The sequence below is a fragment of the Malaclemys terrapin genome, chromosome 12 (genome assembly GCF_027887155.1).
Source record: "Malaclemys terrapin pileata isolate rMalTer1 chromosome 12, rMalTer1.hap1, whole genome shotgun sequence".
NCBI lineage: Eukaryota > Metazoa > Chordata > Testudines > Emydidae > Malaclemys > Malaclemys terrapin.
Window position 1 is genome coordinate 25,693,161 of NC_071516.1, and position 26,423 is coordinate 25,719,583.

The 26,423-nt window shown below is 55.3% G+C and overlaps 1 protein-coding gene across 12 annotated transcripts in view; it reads left to right on the forward strand.

Moving 5' to 3' along the window:
* The window catches only part of EPB41L1 (erythrocyte membrane protein band 4.1 like 1), a 157,086-nt gene that overhangs the window by 67,486 nt on the left and 63,177 nt on the right, over window positions 1-26,423 (forward strand). For all 12 annotated transcript variants that reach the window (XR_008446834.1, XR_008446835.1, XR_008446836.1 and 9 more), the window contains exon 3: window positions 24,054-24,262. Coding sequence is in view for 3 of the 12 variants with exons in the window: in XM_054046406.1 (XP_053902381.1) it covers window positions 24,074-24,262 (189 nt within the window). In the remaining 9 variants the exon portion in view is untranslated. The remainder of the gene's footprint in view (window positions 1-24,053; window positions 24,263-26,423) is intronic.

The window sequence follows — 26,423 nt, forward strand, 5'->3', positions numbered from 1 at the left end:
GAAATAGATACAGTAGACAATTTAAAATTTGTCAGAGATGGTGTGAGATCTGTCTGGGGAAGCACAGAGACTCTGGGAAATGTGGAGAGAAAAGGGACTGAAAGTAAGCAAAGGAGAGAGGAAGAGAAAACAAACGAAGAAGGCAGACAGTAGTAATAGGTTATAAGTGGAGTCCCTAGCATTGCACGTCATTGAGGTTACCTGACACTTTCCATTATAAGACCCTGTTTTCATTTGCTTATAACTTTGCCAGACTTGAATCCTTTGGGCTGAAATTTTCCATGCCTGGTATCTGACTCAGGCTGAATTTTCTGCAAAATGTGTTCAGCTGTTTCCAAGAAAGAGATAAGGGAAACCCCCATTGTTTTGGCATATTTAAAAAAAGAAACTACAATCATTTGGTTGAGAAGCCCTATGCTGTGGAGTAGGGAATTTAAATTTAGCGTGGAGATGACCTTTGTGGCAGGGATGTCCCCTTTGACAGTCCTGTGAACAACTGCCCAGATCTGGCCAAATTATAAGCCTTTGAGAAAAATCTGTGTGCACAGGCTCAGTAGAGCCTTGTTAGAGTTTGGCAGCTAAATTCTCCGATGATTCTGTTTGCAATGAGCATGCTCCAACTCAGGGATGCATGGGCTCGGCAGGACTTTCCCCGCAGTTGTTGCCCCAGCTGTTGCAGGGCTCTGGGGCTGGGCACAGGAACTGAGGGTGGGAGGTGCTGTCCCTGTAGGCACTGAGGTAGCATGAAGTAAGAAGCAGCCTGACTCAGATGCAGAAGGGACAAGAGCTGGACCTCTTGGGGCAAGGAGCCTGAAGAGGGCAGACTGGGACTGGGGGTTGTGGAGGGAGGGAAGACAGATAGGATGGGAGCTGGGGAGTAAGGGTGGGGAGGGACTGGAACTAGCTGGATAAGGAGCCTGGGGGGAGCCTGGGATTGGGGCAAGGAGCTGGGCATAGGAGGGCAGAGGCAGAATCGTTTGTGACCACTAGAGAACACTCCCCTCTAGAGTCTGGAATAGAACTCAAGATTCTAGGTGACCTCTTGAGTTCCCTTCCAGTCCTACACTCCTATGATTCTGTGGTTTCTGAGTCTCACCATTCCTCTGCTCTCAGCAAATATCGGTGTAACCTACTGGCAAAGTGTGTGTCTCATCCCCCTCTAGGGGTGGTCTACATACAGGATGACAACATACTACTGCTTTCATTTACCCTGTTAGCTCAAATGGCCGAGGTCTGTGCGATGGATCTAAAGGTTCCAACCCTGCTGATAACCCATGTGGGTGTCAGTATGTTGGCAAGTGATGGAATTTCTGTGTTTTCAGTTGGCTTTTTTTAAAAACCTAGGAAAGTAGATTGAAAAAAACAAAACCCCCAAAGCTATGTGAAAGGAACATTCTTAAGGTTGCAAAGTCAAGCACTCAAAAGTTGGAAGATGCCAGAAGTAAGGATGCGAGTGCCATTGTGAATATGCATTAGGAGGATACAGTGTGTAGTTACGTAATTACGCTATTTTTGTTTACGTTCAGTGCACAGGACTGACTGTGCTGTGGAGGTCTGTCAGGGTTGTTTAATGAAGGAGGCTATTGTCTGTAGGACCCCTATGCCATCTGTTGCAGAAGTTGGAAGGTATGTAGTGAATGAGGCAGGGGATGGCTGGAAGAGAAAGGATGGTTCCATGTAAGGCAGTCGAATGCTGCCTTGGAGAACTGGCTTGTGTCCCTGCCCTCAGAGTTCCTGTATGATGCTGGGAGAGTCACTTGAACCAAACATTTTGCAGGTAGTCACTGATTGTGCGTTCCTCATTTTCTGGGAGCCCGACTTGAGACCCTGGGGTTTGATTTGTAGAAGTGCTGAGTGCTCACAGCTGTAACTGAAGTCAATGGGTGCTGGGCTTTGAACATATAAAGTGAGGTATAATGTACTCTGAAAAACCTCCTAGGTGTCCCAAATTGGGCACCCAAAATTAGTGAATGCTTTTGACCTTCATCTCTCTGTGCCTGAGTTCCCCCTCTGTAAAATGGGACTAACAGCCCCCGTCTCACCAGGGTGCTGCAGAAATAAATTCATGAATATTTGCAAAGCATTTGGATATTGTTGTCATGAGCGCCATGGAAAAGCCCAAGAGGAAGTGAATCAGTCTGTCTTGCAATCAGGGTTTGAATAAATAAGGCCTGGGGCCACACCTTGAGCAAAGAGGAGAAAACCGAATGTTGAAGTGCTGCTCATTCAGTAAGCATCATCTTTCCTGTGCACTGATTGAGGCAGGGGTCCTGTGCTAATACCTAGCTCTTCTATGTCGTGAGCAGACCTCAAATTGCTTTACAATCACTCCCGTCCTACAGATGAGGAAACTGAGGTACAGAGAGGCGATGTAACTCCCCCAAGGTCACCCAGCAGCTGAGCCAAGAACAGAACTAAGGTCTCTAAGGGTACGTCTTCACTTACCGGAGGGTCCGGCGGCAGGCAATCGATGTTCTGGGATCGATTTATCGTGTCTGGTTAAGACGCGATAAATCGATCCCGGAAGTGCTCGCCGTCGACGCCGGTACTCCAGCTCGCCGAGAGGAGTACGCAGCATCGACGGGGGAGCCTTCCTGCCGCGTCTGGACCCGCGGTAAGTTCGGACTAAGGTACTTCGAATTCAGCTACGTTATTAACGTAGCTGAATTTGCGTACCTTAGTCCGAAGTGGGGGCTTAGTGGGGACCAGGCCTAAGACCCAGTGCTGAGCTCTGGCCTCTAGGTCATGTTGTCTCCCTGTTTACGATCATGTAACTAAAGGCTGTCTCATGGATAAGGGGGCCAAAATCAAGGCTGCATCATCAACCTTAACTCTGGCATTTCCTGACTTTGAAGTGCTTGACTTTGCAACTTAAATGTTCTTCTGATGTCGTTGTTTGGATGTAATATATATGGCCAGATCCTGAGTGAGTGTGAATGGGGATAGCGCCATTGGCTTCGACTGAATTGTAATTGACTGAACCAGAGGACTCTGATGGTGGATCTGGCCCAGATGTTTCATTTTGCAGATGGATTTGTCTCCAAATGTTATGCGTAGTACTTAGACGCAGCCTGGGAAAATATCCCTGCACGTTCCCAAGTTATGGAATTGGTGGTGGTCACTGTCGGGGCCCCGGGCCTTAATTCCGCTTTCGCTCCTGCAATTCAAACCTTTGCCCCCTACCTCCTAACCAGCCCAGATGCAAAAACCTCCAACCTGTGATGTTTGGGTTGGAGGAGGCTTCATGTTTATTATTAGTTATAATTAGAGCCATCCACATCTGATCCGCAAACATGGTACGCGAATATCTGCAGATTTGCAGGGCTCTAGTGATAATCAGGACTCCGTGGAGACACCGGAAGTGTCTGTGTCCTGGTGCACAGTGAAAACTGCTGATCCATAGACACCATCCCTGCCTGCTGAACTGACAGCCTAACTGGCCCAGTGCCCCCCACCAAACACGGAGCTGGGCGTGGTCTGCATAGACCGAATACATCATGGAACCAGCTGGCTCCCTCCAGGCCATAGGTGCTGGAACTAAGGGTGCTGGGGGTGCTTCAGCACCCTCTGGCTTGAAGTGGTTTCCATCATATACAGGATTTACAATTTGGTTCAATGGCTTTCAGATTTCTATACAAATTGTTCCAGCCCCCCTTCTCCAGGGTCCCACATACCCCTTGATCCTGCCCTGTACTAGACCCAGTGTGGCCACCACTCATGACTTTATCACAAGGTGGTGTTCTTTTAAACCTCAGCTCCTGGAGTCATGTGAAACCTCAGCTTTCAGTTTAAAAATAAGTGAGTTTCTAGCCCTTGTGGCTGCAGAGAAAAGCCAGAAAACACGACCCAAGGGCACCCCAAAGGCTCGGAACCAGAAACAATAAAAGAACCCCAGTTTATTTTATTTTTTTTAAAAACCTCATGATTTTTAAGCGAATCACATTACTTTGGGGGCCTGACTCATACTTTCAGACGGCCCGGTGTTGGTGGTACTGCATTCGTGTCCCCGGTTATTTCTTCACGCTTTCCCCAGGGATTCGGTGCACTAACCATAGCAGAAATAACCCACTGTGGATGTGCTTGGTTCCCCTCCATCGTTCCTCCATCAAGGCGTGAAGGATTTCCCCCGTTCCCGGCCATTAGAGATGAACTGGACCGAGCCAATAAATAGTGATGCCACCGGGAGAGCTGCAGGCGCTGCCAAAAGACTAATGTGATCAAGGGGCCCAAGCTCCCTGGGAAAAGACAGGCTGGAGTGAAGGGGGCTAAATGCACATCCGGAGTTCCTAGGCTGAATGGTTGCTGGTCTGTGGGGTAATGGGGGTTAATTGGCATAATATAAAGGAAGCAGAGAGGGGGTGAGCCGGGGAAGGAATGGTGCGAACAGGGGCATGGAGAGGTCTGAGCTCTCTAGGGGAGGCAAGTTAACTTCAAGGGCCACGTCCCCAGCTAGTGTAGCTCCATAGACGGTGCTGGTTGAAGCTGGTGCTGTGTCTCTGTGCCGCCGGCGCTGGATCCGGCTGAAGGCAGAGTGCCCAGGAAGGAGTGGGCAGGGAAGAGAAGCCTTGAGCTGTCGTCCCCAGAGCCTGAAGAGCCAGTCCTGGGACATGGGTCGTTAGTGGGGGGCTGTGGTTCCAAAGGGGCAGGCGTGGGGTGTCTGTGGTGTGATAGGGGTTGTGTCTGTAACCCCAATGTGTGGTGCTGGCACCCTTGTCCTCAGTGCAGTGAACCTGTCCTCGCTCCTGGAGTGTGGGCATGGGGCCTGTATGGTGAATTCCCATACATTGAATTACAGCTTGGCTTGGAGACCTTCCTTCATGGTCTGGGTGGGTTTGCCAGCTAGCCGTAGCTGACGATGGCTGGAGAGAAGGGGACAGTTCCTCCGGGTTGTTTCAGAAAGAGAAAAATGCACCTATCTAGCTGAGTCAGCCTCACGCCCATGCAAAGCCGCTGAAGTCAGTATTATCTCTGTTACTTGTCTGGTGGGCCCAGGAGCCCTAGCCATGGACTGGCCTCCCATTGTGTTAGGTGCTGTACAAAGACAGAGCAAAGGGCGGTCCCTGCACTGGATTGACCGGGATGGGAATGAGATCAGACTGGTCCCTGGTGCTTGCGCAGGAGCCGTGCCCATGTTGTGCTGTCGGACTCCTTCTATGGGCCCATTTGGCTTTTATTTAGTGATGGGCTGAGGCCAGGCAGGTGGCTTGGTCTGCAGGAGTCTCTTTGTGCTCTCTGCCTTTGGGACGGCAGTTCTCATTCAGCACAGGGGTCACGGGAGGAGCAGGAGGAGGAGGAGGGACAGTGAGCCCTTGATTGCCTGCAGCAGGATCGCTGGCTGCCTGGGGCTGGCAGCCAGCAGTATGCTTAGGCCTGAATGCAGCCCTTGTCGCTGGGCCCTGGAATGTGGATGTGCCAACGTGGGTCCCAGACAGTGCTTGCCACGATGCGCTGTTTCATTGCAGGGTCAGCTAATAGCCCTGCACGCATCTGCAGGGCTCAGCTGGAAGATGCTCTGCACAGCAGGGGCTGACGGTGGCTGCGGGTCCCTCTGCTAGCACTGGGGTGAGTGACTCTCAGATAGTCCAGCAACTGCGCCCTGGCTTCACCTTTCCTGCTGTAGGTTTCTGGCCTGTCTCACAATATCACCCTTTGGTACTGCTGGGGGCTGGGAAGTCGTGCAGGTCCCTTTCCAGCACCCACTCCTGAGACAGAGGCTGCAGGAGGTGCCCTGGGGCTGGCCAGCACAGTGGTGGGGGTTCCCTGGTGCTGTCTGGCACAGCGCTCAGGCTGCGGGGGGAGGGGGGGGAGTGGGGCCGATGGCTGCCATGCCCAATGCGTGTGCAGTGTGGGAGAGGGAGGTGGGAGGCTGCCACAGGTGGCAAATGGCTGCTGTTCTTGGTGTGGCAGCCAGCACTGGCTGCCCAGCCTTTGCGCTGAGTGAGAGAGGCTCTCTTCCAACTCTCTCCCTGTGCACCTGCCACCTCTGCAATGCAGCCTCCTCTGGGGCAGACTTGCCAAGGCACAAGGGGCAGTTGAAAAGCCAATGGGAGTTGGGCACCCAGCTCTCTCAAAAGCCAATGGGCTCTGGGCACTAGCTCCCTCAGGCATTTGTGGCAGTCCCGCCCCGTTTGCACAGGGCGCAGGGACGGGCTGGCTAAGGATTGTGGGACAAAGCCCTGCGCTTCCCAGCAGACTCCTTGGGATCTTTAATGACCTGGCCAAGCAGGCAGGATGGGGCTTAGCGCCCCCTCTGAGTGAGCTGCCCTCACCATGCACCTGAGTATAGGCCCCTGGTGTGCTGTTAGCACTTTATCAGTCCTGACAGCTCGCTGCCCCTCGTCCTAGCTGCCTGGGAAGGACCCTGAGGTTCCAGGGGGTCTAACCTGATGCTTTTGCCTCTAACTGAATCCTTCCACTTCAGTCAGTTAGGAGCTGGCTCTGTGCCTCGCAGGAGCCCTCTATGTGGCCTTGTGTTAGGGGCATGATGGAGCATTCCCACAGCGCAATGCCCCTGCCAGGGCAAGTTAGGGCAGCCTCAGGGCTGCTCAGACGTGCTGGGGCTCAACTAGCAGCACAAGGATCCAGGGAGGTGTTAGGCTCAGTGACCAGGCAGGGATGACCCACCTCTAACTCACTTCCTGCTGCACACTGGTGCAGTGCAGGGCAGAGTCAGGCCTTCCCGGGGCTGGGCACAGGGGCCGGAGCGAGGGACAGGAGGTGGGACTGGGCATGCAACAGCTGCTGGAGATGCCCCTGGAGGCTTGGGAAATCATTAGCTAAGAGTCACGGTTACAGACTTACCAGTGGTGACCCTTTCCCTGGGACACGTCTCACTCCCAGCCTGCCACAGCCTTGCTGTCTCCCCAGCCTATATCCGGCGAGTCTCATCCCATCCCGGGAGACTGTGGCTTTCACAACGTTTACAGCCAGATGTAACTTATTGCATGGGAACAAGGAGGGGGGCCGGCTCGAGTCGCTGCACGATTCCCCTCTCACTCTCTCCGCTGTAAATCAGGAGACACTTCAGCACAGCCAGGGGAGTGGAAGTGTGGCCAAACTGGAGCGAGAGAAACCCAAGGCTTCAGATGAGGAAAGAAGTGGGGCCTGGTTCTGACAGACCCAGCAGAGAATGGATGAGCTGGGGCAGTATCTGTTCATGGTGGGGTATTACCAAGTGAGATGGGTAGATGCCCAACTTCTGACATGCATATAGGGCAGCTATGGCACCGATAAGAGGAGGAGTGGCAGCATTAGGGTGACCAGATAGCAAGTATGAAAAATTGGGATGGGGGGGGGGAAGGTAATAGGCACCTATATAAGAAAAATCCCCAAATATTGGGACTGTCCCTATAAAATCGGGACATCTGGTCACCCTAGGCAGCATGTGGGGCACTCAGGTGGGGAGCAGGGCCTTACCCTCCAGCACAGCGGCTGCCCTTGTTCATGGCTTTTTGCAAAGGAAAAACCAAACCAAACCCAGTAACCTGAGTGGGACATTGGTTAGATTCCTCCTGTGTGGGCTAGTGGCTGTAGAGGCTTTCAGAGTCCAACACTGTGTCTCTACTTTGCATCTCCTCTTGTCCCTGTGACATGCCTTCAACAGCACAGGTGGCCCTCAGGGAGCGGGGATGGGAGGCTGGTAGAGCTGGTCATGGAGTGATTTCCTCTTGGCATAACGGGATCGTGTGTGCAGGCCGTGTACGTGTGCCACCTGGGGAATTGGTGCCTATGGTAACAAAGCTCCTGGGAGGATATAGCCATGTTTGTTCTTTGGTGGGAGCCAGAGAGATGGTCCCCTTCCCCAAACTCTCTTGCCTGGTTCTAAGCACACGATGAGGATGTCCTGGTGCCTTCTGCTCTGTGGTCTCCGTGATCATTTTTCCGCTATACGCAGCTCCAAGAGCTTTGTTCCGTGGGCCCTTGGCTGGGACTATCCCAGCTCGATCACTGGTGCGATGTATGGGGATGCATATACTGCTCTGCCCTAGTGTTCATAGCAGGCTTCCTCTTTCTGTTTGCTGAGGGCGCATTCCCTTCTCCTTCAAACCCACTGCTTCCCTGGGGCTGGAATCTGTCTCATTAACTCCACTGAAGTCATGAGGGTTACCTCAATGTGGTGTGAATCTGTGGTATTTCTGCAACCCCGTCACTGTCCTAGCTGAGCATCTCGCAATTTGTAATGTCTCTCTTCTCCCAGCACCCCTGAGAAGCAGGGCAGTGCTATTACCCCATTGTACGATGGGGAACTGGGGCCTAGGGAGGCTAAGTGGCTAAGCCAAGGTCACACCAGATGTCTGTGGCAGAGGAGGGAATTGAACCCAGGTTTCCCCATTCTTAGACCATTGTGCCGATCACTGGAGCATCCTTCCTCTCATTACTGCAGATTTTCATAGATTCCAAGGCCAGAAGGGACCTGGATCGTCTAGTCTGACCACCTGTATGACACAGGCCAGAGACCTGCCCCAAAGTAATTCCTACAGCAAATCTTTTCACAAAACAGCAAATCGTGATTGAAACATTTTCAGGGCTGGAGAATCCACCACGACCCTTGGTAAAGTGTTCAATGGTTAATTACTCTCACCATTAAAAATGTACATCTCCTTTCCAATCTGAATTTGTCCAGCTTCAACTTCCATCCACTGGCTCATGCTATGTGTCTTCTGCTAGACTGAAGAGCCCTTTATTAAATATTTGTCCCCCATGTAGGTACTTGAAAACTAATCACGTCGCCCGTTAATCTTCTCTTTGTTAAACTAAATAGATTGAACTCCTTGAGTTTACCACTAGAAGGCAGGTTTTCCAATCCTTTAAGCATTCTCGTGGCTCTTCTCGGAATCCTCTCCAATTTATCAACATCCTTCTTGACTTGTGGACTGCAGAACTGGACACAGTATGCCAGCAGCGGTCGCACCAGAGGCCAAATACAGAGGTCAAATAACCCCTCTGCTTCTACTCGAGATTCCCATTTATGCATCCAAGGATGCTATAGCTCTTTTGACGACAGCATCACAATGGGAGCCTCATATTCACCTGATTATTCACTCTGACCCCCAAACAGTGATGTAACTGAGAACAGAGGTGGGCCTCCCATGTAGCCCTCCCACACTGGCGTCCCCCACCTCTAGCCATCTCTCCACACCCTCACTGGCTCCTGCCAGCTCAGGTCTGCTAGGGTGCTGGGTCTTTTGGGCAGGGTCAGTGTCTGATCCTAAGGGTAGTAAAGCAGGGTGAAGTAAGGTCAGGATTCGGGCATCTGAGGGAAAGAAATTCTTTCCTCTGCAGGACAGACCCTGGGGTGCCCGCCCCCCCACTCTGGGGGGAAGCGACTAGAGGAGAGGGGGTCTGATCAATCTGCCTGTGTCTCCCACACCCCACTTTGACTCACTCACAACAGCACCCTCCTGGATCTCTGCTTTACGGCAGACAGAGAAGTGTTTGCCCATCAGCATGGCCTCCCGGCACCCTGCCCCTGCAGGACGGGGGAGCAGCGCTGCAGTCAGGGGGCCCTGCACCCATGCCGGGAGAGGGGAGCAGTGTCGGATCTAGTGGAAGGGTGGTCCAGGAGGATTCAATATGGTTAGAGAAGGAGTGTCTTTACTTGTGCTGCCCTGTCTCTGCCCGCCCTGTGCCGAGAGCTTTCAGACACGTACCTGGGGCCGGGTCCACAGCTGTGGGAAGTCGGCCTGGCTCCCGCCTTCTTCCTGCTCTGACAGGTCAAACTGGGGCCAGCTGGGGGTGCCGAGAGTCATCCTGATGGGCCTCATATAAGCGTTTGGCTAAGCTAGAAATGTACGTAGATGGTGCAACCTCCACACTGGCTGCTCAGGGGAACCGTGGCCAGGCGCGGCCACCTACAGCAAGGTGTGCATTGTACTAGAGCTGTGCTACCCTGCCTGGGGCATAGCAGAGCTGAGGGGTCCTGGCAGAGGAGAAGGGCCTGAAGATGAAGGAAGCTCCATGAGCCAGGATCTAGTTTGCCTACACTGCAGATCTGTGCCCGGGTCTGGGGGCGAAGGAGCCAGCAGACGGGAAAGAAACCAGGATTAAAAAGATCCCCAAACCATCCAGGAAAGAAAAAAGTTGACAAGGAAAAGGAATAGCAGGGCCCAAAAGGGACAGGCGAGATGGTGGGGGTAACTCTGCCAGGGCAGGGAGTGAGTGGGAGAAGAAGGAGGGCTCAGCTGTCACTCCAGCGCATGGGGGCTCCACTATCACTCAAGGACGAGGGTGCTAGAGGGGTACAGTGAAGGCTCACCCCAGAGATAGACACGTTCAGTTCAGGGCCTTGCAGGTAGGTGGCTGCAGCTCCTCCCCTTTGGGAACAACACGCCGAGGGCATTTATGTTTCTGAGGATTCCCGCAGCCCAGCAGGCACCATTGAGGGTGGCATGCCATGGCGCACCGTGTCGCTGCTGTTAGGCCAGGATGTGTCAATATTAGTAGGATTGCTTGGACATGCCAAACCCAAGCTGGGATCGTTTCCAACTGGGACATTCCTGCCTATTGGATTGTTTGGAAACACGCTGTGTGACGTCAACACTGAGCATCACCCAAGGGGCCCTCTGTGGGGAGAGGACAATGCAGGAAGTCGGGCAGAGGGAGCTGGGGGGGCAGGGGGAGGAAGAAAGCTCTAGCTGGAGTAGGAGGATGATCCGGGAGGGGGAGGGGGGGGAGAAGCAGGAAGGTGAACTCTGTGAATAAGCTCATGCGACCAGCCAAACGCTGCACAGCACTGCCCTGCTCTGTAAAATGGCAGCATGGCTTTCATCTGTATCCTCTCCCAGGGACTCCACATCACATCTGCTTGATTTTCACAAGTGAAAGGTTGGGGCTTTCCCCTAAGCTTCCAAGCTCTGCAAACCGAGCCTGGCGTCTGAGAGTCAAGCAGGATTCCCTCTGGCTCATGCATCACCACCACCAAGGACTCTGCCCTGCGAAATTAGCCAAGATGTCTGTTCGTGACTCCCACGCTAGACTGGAACCCAGCCCGCTCCGCTGTAGCTGAGTTAGCACAGATGACACCAGCCATGGAGTAACGGCCCCTGCACATGTACCCTGGCTACCTGGCAGACACACAATGCTGTCGTGAGAGAAATGCGACTGTTCAAGCTGGGCTCTGACGATCCAGAGTGAGAGCTGATAAGGACAAGAACCCCAGCGAAGGCATTCCCCCCTTCCCAGCATCTGGATGGCATATGAGTGTCACGTGCAGCAGAAGGCGAGTTGCTGGCTGTTGCCATATCAGCCCCTGCCAGGGAGTGAACCGGGCACCTCCAAAGCTAAAAACACGAATTGAGCCAAAGAGCAAGGCGGGAGGCCTGAAACAGCTGGGTCGGGTACAGAGGGTCCATGTAACCCATGCTTGCCTATTGATTTGCACTACCACTGAGCGTGTACTTTAAAGATGCCTCTGGCTGCTTTGGCTTATACCTGTGCAGTGTTTGCACCGGCAGGGGGATCCCAACCATGACCTCTCCTCACCAACCGAATGTGCTGCCCTGGTGCTCTGATCCGACGGTGGTGGGGCCATGTCAGTATTTAGAGGACACAAGGGTCATGCCAGTGTGACATGTTACTGAGGATGCCCATGGGGAGCATGTTGCCAAACCCCACAATAACCTCGCTCAGCTGCCAAGCAGTGGCACCTGCCATGCAACCCTAGGTCAGGATTGGGTCTTGTTTGTGTGTCGATACAGCTATGACTAGAGAAGCCCTCATGTTGAATGCCGCACCGTGTCCCTGCCATGTGGTGCCTGATGCTAGCAGAGCTTTGCAGAGCAGTGGAGGAGAGGATGCAACTACGTAGCCATGATAGGGTTACCATATTTTAATTTTTAAAAAGGAGGACACTCCATGGGGCTCCAGCCCTGCCCCAACTCCGCCCCGTCCCCAGCCCCGCCCCAACTCTGCTCCCTCCCCTGAACGCTCCACCCCCTGCTCCTCCCCCTCCCTTGCTTCCCGCGAATCAAATGTTCGCGGGAAGCCTGAAACAGGGAGGCAGCAGGTAAGCTGGGGTTGGGGCGGGGTGCGACGCGGCCCAGTCTGGCCCCCCTGGCCGAGCGGCTCCCTCTGGCGGCCGGCCAGCCCAGGCCAAGAGGCTCTGGCCCCGGCGTCTCCGGCTCGGCTCGGGCCCTGGGGCGCTGGCCCCCGGCCGAGCACTGCGCCGGCCCCGGCCAAGTGCCCGCGCCCCCGGCTGAGCACCGCCCCGGCTCCCGGCCCCTGGCTGAGCACCGCGCCGGCCCCCGGCCAAGTGCCCACAGCCCTGGCTCCGGCCGAGCACCGCGCCCCCGGCCAAGTGCCTGCGCCCCCGGCCAAGTGCCCGCGGCTCCAGCCCCCGGCCAAGTGCCCACGCCGGCCCCGGGCCCGGCCCCAGCTGAGCACCGCGCCGGCCCCGCACCCCCGGCCCCGGCCCCTGCCGAGCACCGCTGGCCCCGGCCCGGCCCCGCACCGCCGGCCCCAGCCCCAGCGGCCCCGGCCAAACACTGCCAGGCCTTCCCTCCCTATTTTCCCAGACATGTCCAGCTTTTTGGGATTTCCCCCCGGACAGGGATTTGAGGCCCAAAAAGCCGGACATGTCCGGGAAAATCCGGATGTATGGTAACCCTAAGCCATGAGGTGCCATAGGAAGGGACCCAGGAAACAGTCTAATCCTAACCTCAGCCCTTATCCTAATGCTGTTCAGTGCTTGGAACTGTGGTGGGGATTATTGCCTGGCATTACTGTACCCATTAAGATGTGGTAAGTCTGGCTCTGTCCAGCCTCATGCACAACATGCAGGGGGCCATCTATTCTGAGTGGCAGTGGGGTCCAGTGGGCAGGGCACAGGCCTGAGAGGCAGAAAAGCTGGATTCTGTTCCCAGATTTGCTGTATGATCTTGGGTAAGTCACCTCCCCTCTCTGTCTTATCTATTTAGTTGCAAGCTCTCTGGGGCCGGAGTTGTCTCTTTACCATGTGTGCACAGAGGGCCTAGAACCCCGGGACCGTGATTGCAGTCGGGGCAACATGCCATGGCTGGAATACAGATGATAATGCTAGCTCTGTGCAGATTCGTCCCCCTGTTATCTGCGACACCCCGCCACCTGAGCGTGCTGAGCTGTGCTGGGTGGGGTGCGCCTGAGCCCAGGGTTGTAGCTTGCCGGATTCTGCCAGCCATTGGCGTCTCCATCACAGGGGCTCTCGGTGTTTTATGGCTGAGCCTGGAGCGAAGGGAGCTGATAAAAGCCAGACACTCATTATTTATGAACAACATGGCTGTGAGGTGGGGAGGCAGCGCCAGTGTTTGCAGCCCGCAAAGGAGGCTGGGCACAGTGCTGGGGGCACAGGATGGGTAGCGCTGAAAGGGAGGGGCATGGCTCTGGCAGGGAAAAGTGGGGGGAAAGGAGGGGCTGTCTTGTGGGACATGTGTGGAAGGAGGGAGGGGGCTCAGAGTCACTGTGTGGACTGTAGGGAGGAGATTCCCCCCTTGCAAGGAGATGAGCACTCTTTTTCTTTCCACTCCTGCCTTCCCATGCTGGGAGCCTGGCTCTGGGCACCCCGGTTGGTTGTGTGCTGGCTGGGAGGGGCAGCCCTGCTCTTTGCGGCATGTTTGCCAATGGTGCCCAGCCTGCGTGGCACAGACCACTACATCCTCTGCCACCCCCCTTGTCACATCAATATTTAACTGGTCTGGTCAGACAGATCGAGGCAAGGGGGCGAGGCTGGGAGCAGGTGCCAAGGGGGACTCTAGGGGGCAGGCAGCCTGGGCTGCAGAATGGAGGTAGCAGGAGAGGATTTTGCCTTGAATAGGTGCTTTGATATTTTCATATATTCATAGACTCTAGGACTGGAAGGGACCTTGAGAGGTCATCGAGTCCAGTCCCCTGCCCTCATGGCAGGACCAAATACTGTCTAGACCATCCCTGATAGACATTTATCTAACCCTGAGTATATGTGCAAGTTCAAAGTATAGTGATTTCCACGAAAACCTTTGTGTTAAGTCTCTGAGTGTTGGGTCTTTCTTTGATTTGTGGGTATGAGAGAGTGCATTTACTTAAATGGGAAAACAAATAAACAGATTCAGTATCTCTCTTCTCTGTAGGCATGTGCTCCCCATTCCATAGACCATAGCAGACAGATTCTTAGTGGGAGCTCCTTGTTAGATTATTAGCAACACATCCATGTAGCTTGTGGAGCTGGTTTCCACAGTAGCCCTTTCGGAGGATTCTACCTTGAGCTTGCTTCAGTGACTCCTGCTGTGAGAGGCAGGGACTGGAGTAGCTGGGGGCTGCCCCATAGCTATTGTTCCTTCGTGACGCCCCCCACCAGAGCCACAAGCCAGGAGGTGCCAGGTTTCGGGGAGCTGTCAACTGACTCCCTGTATAACTGTGCTTTGTCTCACAGCTTCTCTGCCCCAGACGTTGACAGAGAGAAACTCATCAGACAATCCAGCCGGCCTTTATTTTTTGGAGGTTGTGAGGGGAGCGGTTAGGCAGGATGGAGAGGAGGCAGGGTTGGGGGGGGAGAGGAGGAGGGAGGGGGGAATGCAGGCAGAGGAGCGCTCAGAGTTTACTTTGCAGGAATAGCTGTGATGTTTGCCATATCTGAAGGTCTGACGCGCCAGCCCTGGGCGATTCTCTCTTGGCAGGCTTTTGTGCCCTGCGAAGATCCCCTCTGCAGCAGCACTGGCCTCTAAAGGAAATGAGTTCCCTTTGGAGGTGGGAAACACGTGAATGTGCTCACAGCCCTGCAGCCAGGTGGGGAGCAGGCCAGGTGCACACTCTGTTCTGCAGCTCGGCTTCAGGAGTTCTGACGGCCAGAAATAAACTCTGCTGTCTGTCAGCTGTCAGTGCGGAATTCGAATCCATAGCATGAACAGCACACAGGACGTGGCTCAATGTAGAGTAAGAATTCAGCTCTCTCGCGGCATGTGCCAGCCTTAGCGGGAATGGCGTAGTGGTGTGCATGGGGCATGAGGCAGGAACACCAGCCACAGAGGTGGTCACACCTGCTCCAGACTCAGCGGGGGTAGGAGGAGGACAGTAGGGAATACTGTAGAGGTGGACAGCTGTAGTGTGATCTAAAAGGTTTGTTAGCACTTGTTTGGGATGGTTGCCTGGGTCAGGAGTAGTGAAGAGGCAAGTGACTTATGCCAGGTTTCCTACGCAAGTCCAAGTTAACCCTTCATTCCCCAGCCGGTCAAAAATGTTTTGACAAAAGGCTGTTTTATCGAACAATGCAGATGCATAGGGCCATTTTTCCTGTCTCCAAAAAAAGGTTGGAAATTGTTAAAATAGGACATTGTGACATTGTTTTGAAACCGAAAGTTAAGGTTTTTTTGGTTTGAAATGACTTTGTTTTGGAATTTGTTAATTTATTATTTAAAATCTTTGACAGAAACATTTTGAAATTAACTAAGTTTCCATTGACTTGAACAGAATTTTTTTTTCAGATTTTCGGTTTGCAAAAATGTTTGAGATTTCGATTGTTTTGTCCTGCTTTGGGATGGGAAAAATGTTCGAAACCTTGAAAATTTCCCTGCAACAGGAAAACCATTTCTCTCCAAGCTCTCCTTCACACGCCCCTTGCCCCATCCTGTGTTCTCTAGGTGCTACCAGAATACGAACAATTACTGATACTAACCTATGATGTCCCCTGTCCTGTGTCCTCTGGGTGCCGCATACATTACAGAACAGCAATTTCAGAAAGGGCTTGGGGAGTTTGGGACTGTATTTCATATCGCTCCAGAGATAAGGCCCAGGGGCAATGTTATCGACTGCCCAGACAGGCAAGGGACACCATGAAATAGAACTAATCATTGTTTTCAAAAGAACAACCCCAACCCAAAATAGCTTTCCTGGACATAAAAGGGTCACCGTTTTCAAGGCTGTACTCTTCGGGTATGTCCACACTGCAATTAAACACCCTGGGTCAGCCCATGTAAGCTGACTTGGGCCGCGGGGCTGTACAATTGCAGTGTAGACGTTCGGGCTTGCGCTGGAGTCTGGGCTCTGAGACCCTCCCCGCTTCTGGGGTCCCAGAGCTCAGGCTTGGGCTGCACCACAATTTTACAGCCCCACAGCCTGAGCCAGCTGCTATGGGCCTGCCCTGGGTGTTTCATTGCAGTGCAGACATACCCTTAGAGGCCAGACATGTTCTCACGCCTGTCAGCATTTGACATGGATGCATAGGGACATTTTAGAGAGGGAAATCGGGACAGGCCTTGGAGCGCATGAGAAATCCTTGGGGCGGGGGAGAGCTTGGAGAGGCAGAGATGGGAGCATGGTAAATGTTTTAGTAAAAATAAACAGTCTTTCCTACCCAGTGAGGGTTGTTATGAGTGTGTGTGTGTGTGTGTGTGTGTATGTGCTGGACGGTGAGGGGGTGAAACCCAGTGACTCAGCTTTGCAGCAGACAGAAAATGGTCGGTGTCTCCTGCTGGCAGGGCCTGCCCCGTGGGCTGCCCGGAAGATGAGCTGTGACAACGCTGTTAAAAGGATTTTCTTTCATTTGAACTTTGGTGATTAAAGCTCCACACAGCCCTGCTTGCCTGTGAGCCACACGGACTGTGGGCAGGGGAAGAGACAGTGGGAAGGGGGAGGGCGGAAGGACAGGGGGGAGAGGAGAGCCAGGGAAAGGCAGAAGCCCAGGGAGCGAGGAGAAGAAAAGCCAGGGAGAGCGAGGGAGCGAGAGTGAAGGGCTGGAAGGAGGGATCGAGGGAGAAGGTGAGAGAGCATGGAGGGAGTGGGGGGCGCGGCGCACTACGTTCCAGAACCCCCTTTACACAGCAGGGAGCTTGCCAGCAGCAGCAATGTCATCTCCCTGGGCAGAGACAGCCAAAGCACACAGAGCTGGGGGTGCTGGAGTGGGGCTTCAGTGTGGCAGGGAGAAGTTGTTGGCTAGTTTAGCTCAGCTGGTTGGGGTGGCAGCCAGAAGGCGTTGATCAAGTCACTCTGTCTTTTTGTCCTGGCCTTTCTCTCTCTCCGGTTCCCTCCCTAATGGGAGAGGGTGGTTTAAAGTCTCACAGATCTTGCCTTTGGGCGAAAGGTGGTTTGAAGATGGGGTGGCAGCACAGCACGCTCAGGCCTGTGCCGGCTATCATGCTGTGGGGACCAAATCCTTCCCACTCAGCTCGGCCAGCCCTCCGTCCACCTCCCCTGCTCTTCTAGCCCTGGGTACCCCTCAAGCACACATGGAGCTCTGCTGATGCATGTCATTACTAACCATCCCCAGAGCTGGGCCTCTACTCAGCTCTGCTGATGCACCCAACTCTGCCCATTCAGCCCCCTGCTGTTCCAGTCCTGGATCTCTCCTGAGCAGAAACAGCTAATCATGGCCCGTGGTGGCACCCACTGATGGGTTGGAAGGAGGGTCCAGACCACACAGTTCATTTTACTCATGTCACCAATCTCCGATGGTGAAAGGAACGGGTGTGGTGTTGATCTGCTTTCATGGGTTGGGCCGTATTTGAGGCTTGAGTAGAAATGGAGCCATGGTGGATAAGAAGCAATTCTGCTGCTGCCTGAACTTCTTGGGAGTTGAGTCCTTGCCTTAACCTGACCCTCTTGCTGCCTCTGCTGTAGGCCATGGCAGCAGCCGCTGGCTTAGGTGCACCATTGCTAGCACCTAGTGTGGACATGATTTCTCCACTGCCGCTACGCCAGGGACCAAAGCTCCACTGTAGACAAGGTCTGAGTGGTGTTGGGAAGGTGTATTCCAAAAGGTGTGAGGCACTGCTTGTCCCTTAGGGCACGGCCCAATGGGGCTCAGCCTGAGTCGGCTACCCCCTGGCCCTGATACAGTGCAGGGATGTGTCCAGGACTGGCTGGGGCTAAGAAGCTGGGTTTGCTGGCAGATGGCCCATGTCACCGTGCCAGTTAACCGCCCATCCCTGAGAAGGGGGTGGGGAGACCGGGTCAAAGTGGGGAATATGTAAGGAGGTTTCTTGCCCAAACAGCTGGGGGAGGAGGGGGAATGTATCTCTGATTTACCATGGTAGCTGCTTCAAGGTGTCCCGCTCCCCCTCAGAGAATGAGGATCAGGGCACTGCTCTGGATACCCCCAGCCCCCTGGCGGGAGGCTAATGGGTGCTTAGAAATCCATGTACCATTGCTGGTGGAGCTGAGTGCATTTCACCTGTGGTGCCTGCAGATGTTTCATCAGTGTTCCATGGCTTGGTCTCTGCCACTTACATCACAGGCCTGGCCTGATGCTCTCAGAGCACTGCTTTGGTTTTTAATTATTGAGGGCTTTTGACTCAGCTCCCCCATGGGAATGGTCCGTTAGAGCCCCAGTATGTCTGCAGAAGCTACTGCTATGGCAGTGCAAAGCAGTCCAGGGTGAGCCACGGACTGGCTCAGAGAGCCCCCTTTAAGGGAATAGGGATATGCACCCCTGCATGCAGATAATACACACATGGAGCTCGGACTAGCAGTCTGGGCCTTCAGCTCAAAAAACATAAGCCTCTCACTCGAGCTAAGGGAGATCTCCCACCATGTGCCCTAGTGATAAATCCCATATCCTCTCCGAGGGCCCTCCATTCCCCTTGGCTCACGCTGTCTGCAGCAGGTCATACTGCTCTGCCTTGCCATGCACTTAGCCTCTATTTGAATCTAACGCTGCTTCCTGCACCCGAGCTGAGCAAGGGTTTAGGAACCTGCAGAAGAGCTGGAATCTAGAAGGAATGTTTCCAGGTTCAGGCACTGTTAAAATGCAACCTTCCCTTCCCTTGTCCCTGCCGTAACCGTGGCATCTTCCTATCTTCAGCCTGGGAGACACTGGCAATTGCTTCAGAGTGACAGATGAGGAGTTCGGAATGGTGCTGGACGGTGAGGCAGTGCCCCCTACATATGGCTGCCTTTGGCACTTTCCAGTAAAACCCCAGGACAGCGGCGCAGCGGGAGGCCCGGGGATAAGGCAGGCTCCCTGCCTGCCCTAGCTCCGCGTGGCTCCTGGAAGCCCAGAGCCCATACCCCCTCCTGCACCCCAACCCCCTGCCCCAGCCCGGTGAAAGTGAGTGAGGGTGGGGAAGAGTTAAGGAGGGAGGGAGAAAGCGAGCTGGGGCGGGGCAGGGGCGTTCTGTTTTGTCGCTGTGTGATTAGAAAGTTGCCAATCCTAACGACCAGCCTACAGGAGCTGAGCTCTGGCCAGGGCCGGCTCCAGGCACCTGCCAAGCAAGCTGGTGCTTGGGGCGGCAACTTGTAGGAGGCGGCATTCCGCCCAATCCTAGGGCGGCACGGCCGCTTTTTTTTTTTTTTTTTTTGTGGTGGTCTGCTCCGGCTGCCCTCTAGGGGGCAGCGGCGCGGAGGACGGGAGCGCCCTGCAGCAAGCCCGGCAGGGCAGTCCATGTCCTTCCCTCCCAGCTGACCGGAACAGCGCAGAGCCCTCCCGGCAGGCGGCGGGGCCGCAGAGCCGCCCCCCTTCTCTCTTTCTCCCTCTCTCTCCCCCCGCTAGCCGGGACACATCTGCAGTGCAGGGGGTCCCCCTGCACCCTTTTTGTTTTTGTTTTTTTGCTTTGCCATTCTGGCCGCCTCGTTTTTTTGTTTTTTGTTTGCTTGGGGCGGTCAAAAACCCAAAGCCGGCCCTGGCTCTGGCCTCATGTTTTTAGCAGCATGGTTGCCCTTTCCCCTCCTTGGCCGCAGTGCATTTGAAGATAGGTCCCTGGCTTTTCCTCTGTCCCTATTTGTAGCTTCCCAGCCTGGGCAGGGCAGTTGCCTTCACTCAGTGCAACCTGGCATACAGCAGAAAGAATTTCTGGCCTCTCGGGCTGCTGAACGCAACATGTAGTTGACCACGGTCATGACCCCTTCCCCACCCCCCTGCCTCCCCTCACGCCTGCTAGGTGCTGCTCGGAAGGGCGTGGCCTGTACCTTTGAAAAGCCCCCTGGAACGGAGCACAGAAAGGCTCCTGCTTGCTGTAGACTGGGCTCCTTTTTTGGAAGCTCAGTGTGGAAGCCCAGAGCCTACGCTTGGGCCTGGGGACAGGGTTTCAGTCCGAATACGTCCAGTTAACATGTGCCTCTGAGCCTGGGTGGTTGCCCAGGCATGGCGGTGGGCAGGGAGGGTTGGCTGTGGTGGGACTCTGTGGACTTGCTGGGGAGCTAGCACAGGGACATGTCACACTGGGGAGGAGGTGGAGCAGCACAGCGTCCAGGAGGGAGAAGACCTGGAAGCCTGAAGCGGAGCGGGGCCGGTCTCGCCAGCTCCTAGCGCAGGGTGTGCTGGGGCAAGGAGAGATGTGGCAGAGGCATGGCTAGGGCCAACTGAGCTCCTGCGATCCCCAGTTGGCAGATGGTCCCTTGGGGGCTGTTGCCCTCCACCGTAGGTTAGAGCATCTCCCAGTTCCCCGATGGGCTGAACGGAGCTGGGGCAGCACCAAATCTGGACCTGAGTCTTGGGCCTAAAATGCACGCTTAGGAAGGCGTGATGTAAGCGATTAGCACTGCCCATCGCTGAGCCGCTTCGCCAGCCAGGGCAGGGGAGGGGCTGCGTGGGATAATGTCGCAAAGGGCACATTGCTCCAGCACATAAGAGGATTGCAGAAAAAGGGGAACAACTGTTTCAAATGCACATGCTGGTTTTGTGTTTCACTTCTTCATGCCATGGAAAGAGGCTTTTAAAGATTCTTTCCCCTGCCCCCGTTTTACTTGGAAAGATCAAACTACCTGGTGCTGCCTTCCTTCTCTGTTGCTGGAGCAGTGGCAGGTTCCTCGGGCTCTGATGAAGGAGCTGGGGGCTGGCGATTCTCTCCCAAAGAGCCTTTTCCCAGCTGTGTGTCAGGGGTTTGAATTAAATAGGTGTCAGCAAAGTGAGTTTTAAACAGTCTGACTAAAAATTCCCCCCCTTCCCTCCCATTGGCTCATAAGGTCACTCTCTGGCCAAGTCAGAATCCCACTCGTTCTCCGGTTTTCCAAGGAGACCTCCAGCGAAAAGGAGCAAGACAAGAGCTGAGCTTTCCAAAATTAAAAGCCAACCCAAATCAAAAACCTCTTCATGAAAACGGGTCAGGCCTCGTTTTTCCACCCTCTTCCGGTCCCCTTTAAAGGGCAGCCGGCTAAAAAGCAGCAGGTTTCCCTGCAGGGTGTAGCCAGCCTGTGGAAGTCAGCCCTGCAGGAGCTTGTTAAGGAGTAGGGCGGGGGCTGGATTTCAGAGCAAAGCTGGATGGTTTCCTGATCCCTGTAAGTAATTGCACGAAGATACCGATTTGGTTATTCAAATCTCGTGCTTTAGGGCATGAGCTGATTGCTTAGGTGGGGCTTGCTAGCGCATTGCTTCATTGCACAGCCTCTTGGGTGAGGTATGGGAGCGCTCCGCTTCTGTCTCCCTCAGCTGCACTGAGGAGCGCTGGCCTTAGGCTGGATAGGGGCCAGCCCGGATGGGCCCTCTCGCTGCTGCCTTAGGGAGACTCCTGTAGAGCACTTTGCTGCTCAGCTCCGCTGCGGAGCTAGGAGTGCCTTAGGGAGACCAGCGAAACGAAAGCCAAGGGGCTGGGAGACTTGCTGCTCCCTGTCACTGGGATTAGAGGCCTGAACACAAAGCCAAAGCATGGTCAGCGTAGGCGCCCCATTCCTGGGTGTCTGCCTTCTCCCTCCTCCCAGAGAGATTTATATTGTTGCCAGGGTAGGAGGGACCACGGGCACACACAGCTGCCTCTTGTATAGACTGGCCCTGTGCCCCCATTCACGTCATCTCACAGAGCCCGGTGCTTCAAGGGGACTATCCCGCGGTGGGGGTCAGACAGCAGGGAGCGCAAGGTGCGCTGTGGTTATGCATCAGGGTCGGGCTGACTGCAGCCCTGGGGGCTTTTCTTTACTGCATGTTGGGGGGAACATGAATTTGCTATGGAAGATACCCTGTGTTGGCTCAGTTGGAAGACAGCACCGCCTGGGCCAGGGTGCTGCCCGGGCCCTATACCAGGTCAGTGCCCCGAATAGCCGTGGGGCTGAAGTTGCTTTCTACTGAAGCTGTTGGATTATTAGCTTTGAGTTTGAATTCCCACCCTCCCCTCTGATCCTTCCAGGCTGGTGACTTCCCCTTTTAGTTCCCAGGGTGTCAGATCCCCCTTTGGGAAGGGGCTGCAGCCACCCCCATTTAGAAATGTGGTCCAGGCGTTCTGGGCGTTTTTAGGCAATCCCACTAGTTAAAATGCTCCCCGTCACCGGCAGCCTGCCACCTGGGGTGATCCAGGATTTGGGCCCAATGCCCACTGGCCTTGGTTTGGCTCCGTTTGCAGGGATCGTTCTCAGGAAATGCCTGCAGCTGGTCCCCTGATTTCACTAAATGAAAAGGCCCGTGTTGCCCCAGGGCAGATTAACACTGGATCCTTTGATCCTTGGGATCCATGTCTGGGGGTAGAAGAGAACGTGAGGGTGAATCTGTGGCAGGGCATAGGCAGATTTCTGCCCATCTCCCGCCTGCTGGGATGAGCTGCGTTGCTTGGGATGGAGGGAGAGAAGAATACGTTGGGGTGGGCTGGGGAAGTGGTTCCATTTGGGAGGGCCTTGTATTGTGGTGGATCCATCTGAGGCACTGCGAGTGGGAGCATCTCTCAGCAGAGCAGCTGGATCTAATGGCCCCGGGAGCGGTGACCCCCGCAGTGCTGGCTGTATTGGAGACGAGGGCCCTAGTGTGGAGGACTTGTTAGCGAAGCTGGTCATTTGGGTGGCTGCTGCTGGCGTTACGCTCCAGGATGTTAATCCCCATCACTGTGTGCAGCTGCGTTTGCCATCTCGCTAAGCCTGCCTGACAATGGACAGGCTGCATTAGACCTGACGCTGTAAATTCGGGGCTCAGGGACAGGCAGTGCCTGCTTTTGAAAGCTAATTGCCACGTGGCTTCTCTGTCTCCAGCTCAGGGGAGCGGAAAACTTGTGTGTCACATGGCCAAGTCCTCCTATTCCTGGCCAGGTGGGGGTCCCATACAGGCTGTGCCTCATGCCCCTCCCTCAGCCGCCTGAGGGCCCGCTGGCTGCGTCTGCTCCAAGGGCTCTGTGACATTCTCCCACCACTGCTCTAGCACCTGGACAGGACACCCAGCAATGACCCTGCTGACAGCAGCCTCTGCTAGTGCTTCCCCCAGGGGCTCGCCACTGGCTGCACCGGCGCTACAGCAACGCGGGAAAATGTCATGGAAACCTGATTGTGGACGGGCCAGGGAGTGTCCATTGCAGGAGGGCACAGGAACCCAGCACAGGTTCTCCCCGTGCCCAGGGGCTGCACCCAGAGCCCATTGCGGGAGGGCACAGGAACCCGGCACAGGTTCTCCCCGTGCCCAGGGGCTGCACCCAGAGCCCATTGCGGGAGGGCACAGGAATCCAGCGCAGGTTCTCCCCGTGCCCAGGGGCTGCACCCAGAGCCCATTGTGGGAGGGCACAGGAACCCAGCACAGGGGTTCTCCCTGAGCCAGGGGCTGGTCCCAGTGCCCATTGCGAGAGGGCACAGGAATCCAGCGCAGGTTCTCCCCGAGCCCAGGGGCTGGTCCCAGAGCCCATTGTGGGAGGGCACAGGAACCCAGCGCAGGTTGTCCCCGTGCCCAGGGGCTGCACCCAGAGTCCCTTCCAGCTCAGGTTCTTCTTCCTGTTCCAAGTGACTAACAAGTCAGCAGGGCCCTGCACTGGTCAGATGTACCCCACCCTTGCACTTTGCATGCTGGCTGAGGGTCTCCCCCCTGTCCCCGTCCTTCCTTGCAGAACTGACCTCCAGAATCAGCTGCTAAAGGAAGGAGGGAGTGCGCTGGTGAGTGTGATCGTCTGGCCGCACCGCGGGCTGGTAACCGATCAAGGGCATGGCTGTGATTGCCCAACCATGGGATGCAGCTCCATGGAGAGGCTGAGCCTGGCAGGGCCCATTGGGATGGGGGCTTGTGGGGCTGCTGTTGGGGTGCCCGGACAGCAGGCTCAGTCAGCATGCAAAGTGTCATCGAGTCTGGAAGCCCTTGGTGTGGCTGTTACCAAGCGATCATTAGTGCCTGGAACACTGCCGGGCGTGTGCCTCCCCACAGACTCTGGGGAGATTGCTTCAAAGGCCAGGATGGCATTTAATTCCCTCTCTCTCTCTCCTCCTCCTCCTTACCTATGCAGCTGCAGAATAATTAGTCACCATGACGACAGAGACAGGCCCAGACTCAGAGGTGAAGAATGCCCAGGAGGAGCCCCCACAGCAGCAGCTGGAGGCAGCGGCAACCAGTCCAACCACGGTGACCACCGGCCCTGGCCCGACGGCCAACAACCGGGAAGCTGAGGCCAACGAGAAGCCGAGAGCCCAGGCCGACTCCAGAAGTGCGGAGCCGGTGAGTGGGTGGCGGGCTGAGGAGTGCCAGTGAGGTGCTCGGACCCGTGGGCCTGAGCGCTCGGTATTGGGTGGGACGCTGCCTGGTCCCAGCGGGCAGGTGGCCACTCTGTCGGTGGCCACTCTCAGCAGAGGGAGAGGATGGAGATGGAGTCTGAGCTCTCCAATAGAGGGAGCTCTCAGGGCAGGCAGGGAAAAGCCTGCCCACACTGCACCTGTTCTGTGGAGGCCTTTGGTCTCCACGGCTGGCATCATCTGGTCCCTTCCCTCTTGCCAATAAAGGCAGTTCCCTTGCAGAGTGCGATAGACCCACTGGGCATGGATGGGCTTTCGGTCTCCCCAAGCCCCTCCGCACCTGAGCCACCAGGATGACACTGAGGATGTGAGCAGCGGTATTATTAACTTCACACAAGCCAGCTGCTCCATTTGCCATTGGGCAGTGCCCAGTGGATCCATCCAGCCATTGCACACACAGATACCACGCTGCCTGGAGCTGGCCCCCAGGATCTCCACTCAGCAGCCTCTGCCTGCTGTCTGCCATATTGTTCTGGGGCTCAGACCCACCCCAGGAAGTGCAAGTCTAGGAGACACCCACACATCAGGGCAGGCTGATGGCGCTGGGTCCCCCTGCGTGTATGGCCCATACACCCTCTTGCTCATCTGCCCTGCACAGGGGTTTGGAGAGTGGTGCAGAAGCTGATGTGTGCCAAGTCGGTCTGTGCCCCTGCCCACAGCAGCTGCCTTTGCTTTGGCTCTCCAAGCTCTATAACGGGGTAGATCCAGGCTGGAGTGGCTGGGGCCTGTTGAGTGGGTGGGGGACCCACCCTAGGCCCACCCAGCCCACCCCACAAGGGGCTAGCGCTACAGGGCTCTGCACGATCAGCATCACTTTACAAACTCAGCTTGCTCTTCCCCATTAGAGTAGCAGAGCTATCGCTATCTACCCCCTGGGCAGAACAGGAGGGACCCCCCCCAGGGCCCGGTCTTGCCCAGCGCTGGGTCGTGGCTTTGGGAGCCCCAGGCAGAGAGTGAGGAGCAGTGCTGGGAGCCGAAAGGAACATGACAATGCAGGAAACAGAGTGCTGCTGAGCAGCTGCCAAGGTCCCCGTACCCAACCGAAGGGTCAGGGATTGAGGGAGGCAAGTAGGCACGTGCCTCGATGAACTGATGCAATCCCTGGCAGAGCTCAAACTGCCGAAGGGCTGCTGTAACCTGTGCTGCTGTAGAAGTCCTGTGTTCTCCAGCCCCGCCCCAGACACCTCTCTACTAGCGTGGAAAGGAGGGAGTGGGGTGGAGCAGCTATTTCACTGCCTGTCCTTGGGGGATTCCCTCTTGCTGCTCTGAGCTGCCGGAGCGGAGCGGCGCCAGAAATGGGAGCTGACCCTGTGTCTCCTCACACAAGCCCATTCTTCTCTGGGAGAGGTTTACTGAGAACAATTTCTCAGACCCCTTGGTGAAGCCTGTTCAGCTGTGGAGGAGGGAGTTCCATGCGATCCCACCTCTCCTACCACCAGCCCTGCTCCCAGCCAACTCCCTAAGCCAGGATCAGCAGTGCCAGGCTGGTGACTGAAGCAGGCGGGGCAGAGCTCTGTTTCTATCACACATGGCTGAACTGCCGGCAATACCATCATGTCCCTGCACGCAGAGCGAGACAACTCAGTGAGGAAGCCTGTGATGGAGAATCAACGTGGAGCTCACAGGTGTCATTTCCCAGGGTCACTTTTCTGACCCTGTTTGTCTGCCAGACAAAGACACAGGATGGAAGAATTGAGCCTGGCTCGTCAGAGACTGAAATAATCTTGCAGTTTCATTTGGCTGCAGGATTCATCTTTGCCTCGCGCCCAAAAGTGCTGTATAGCATCCTTCCGCGCGCGTTAACCTGCCAACAGAGAGCTCCGCTGACTGTAACTCAGCAGGTTGAGCTGCCATCCCTTCTCTAGTCCCCAGACCGTGCACCTTTCCATTGCCTCTGGAAAATAACTCCCAAAGCCCCATGCCTCAGCCAATGCACAAAGAGATAGGAGTGAGATTTCACACCACCGGTGCCCAGAAACGCTATACAAGCCCTCCCGGAACCCTAGGGACCTATTTGTGTTGCTGAAGCCTGTGCCACAGCATCTGCCCTGCTAGGCTGAGCTGTGCTAGTGTGGGTAAAGCTAGTG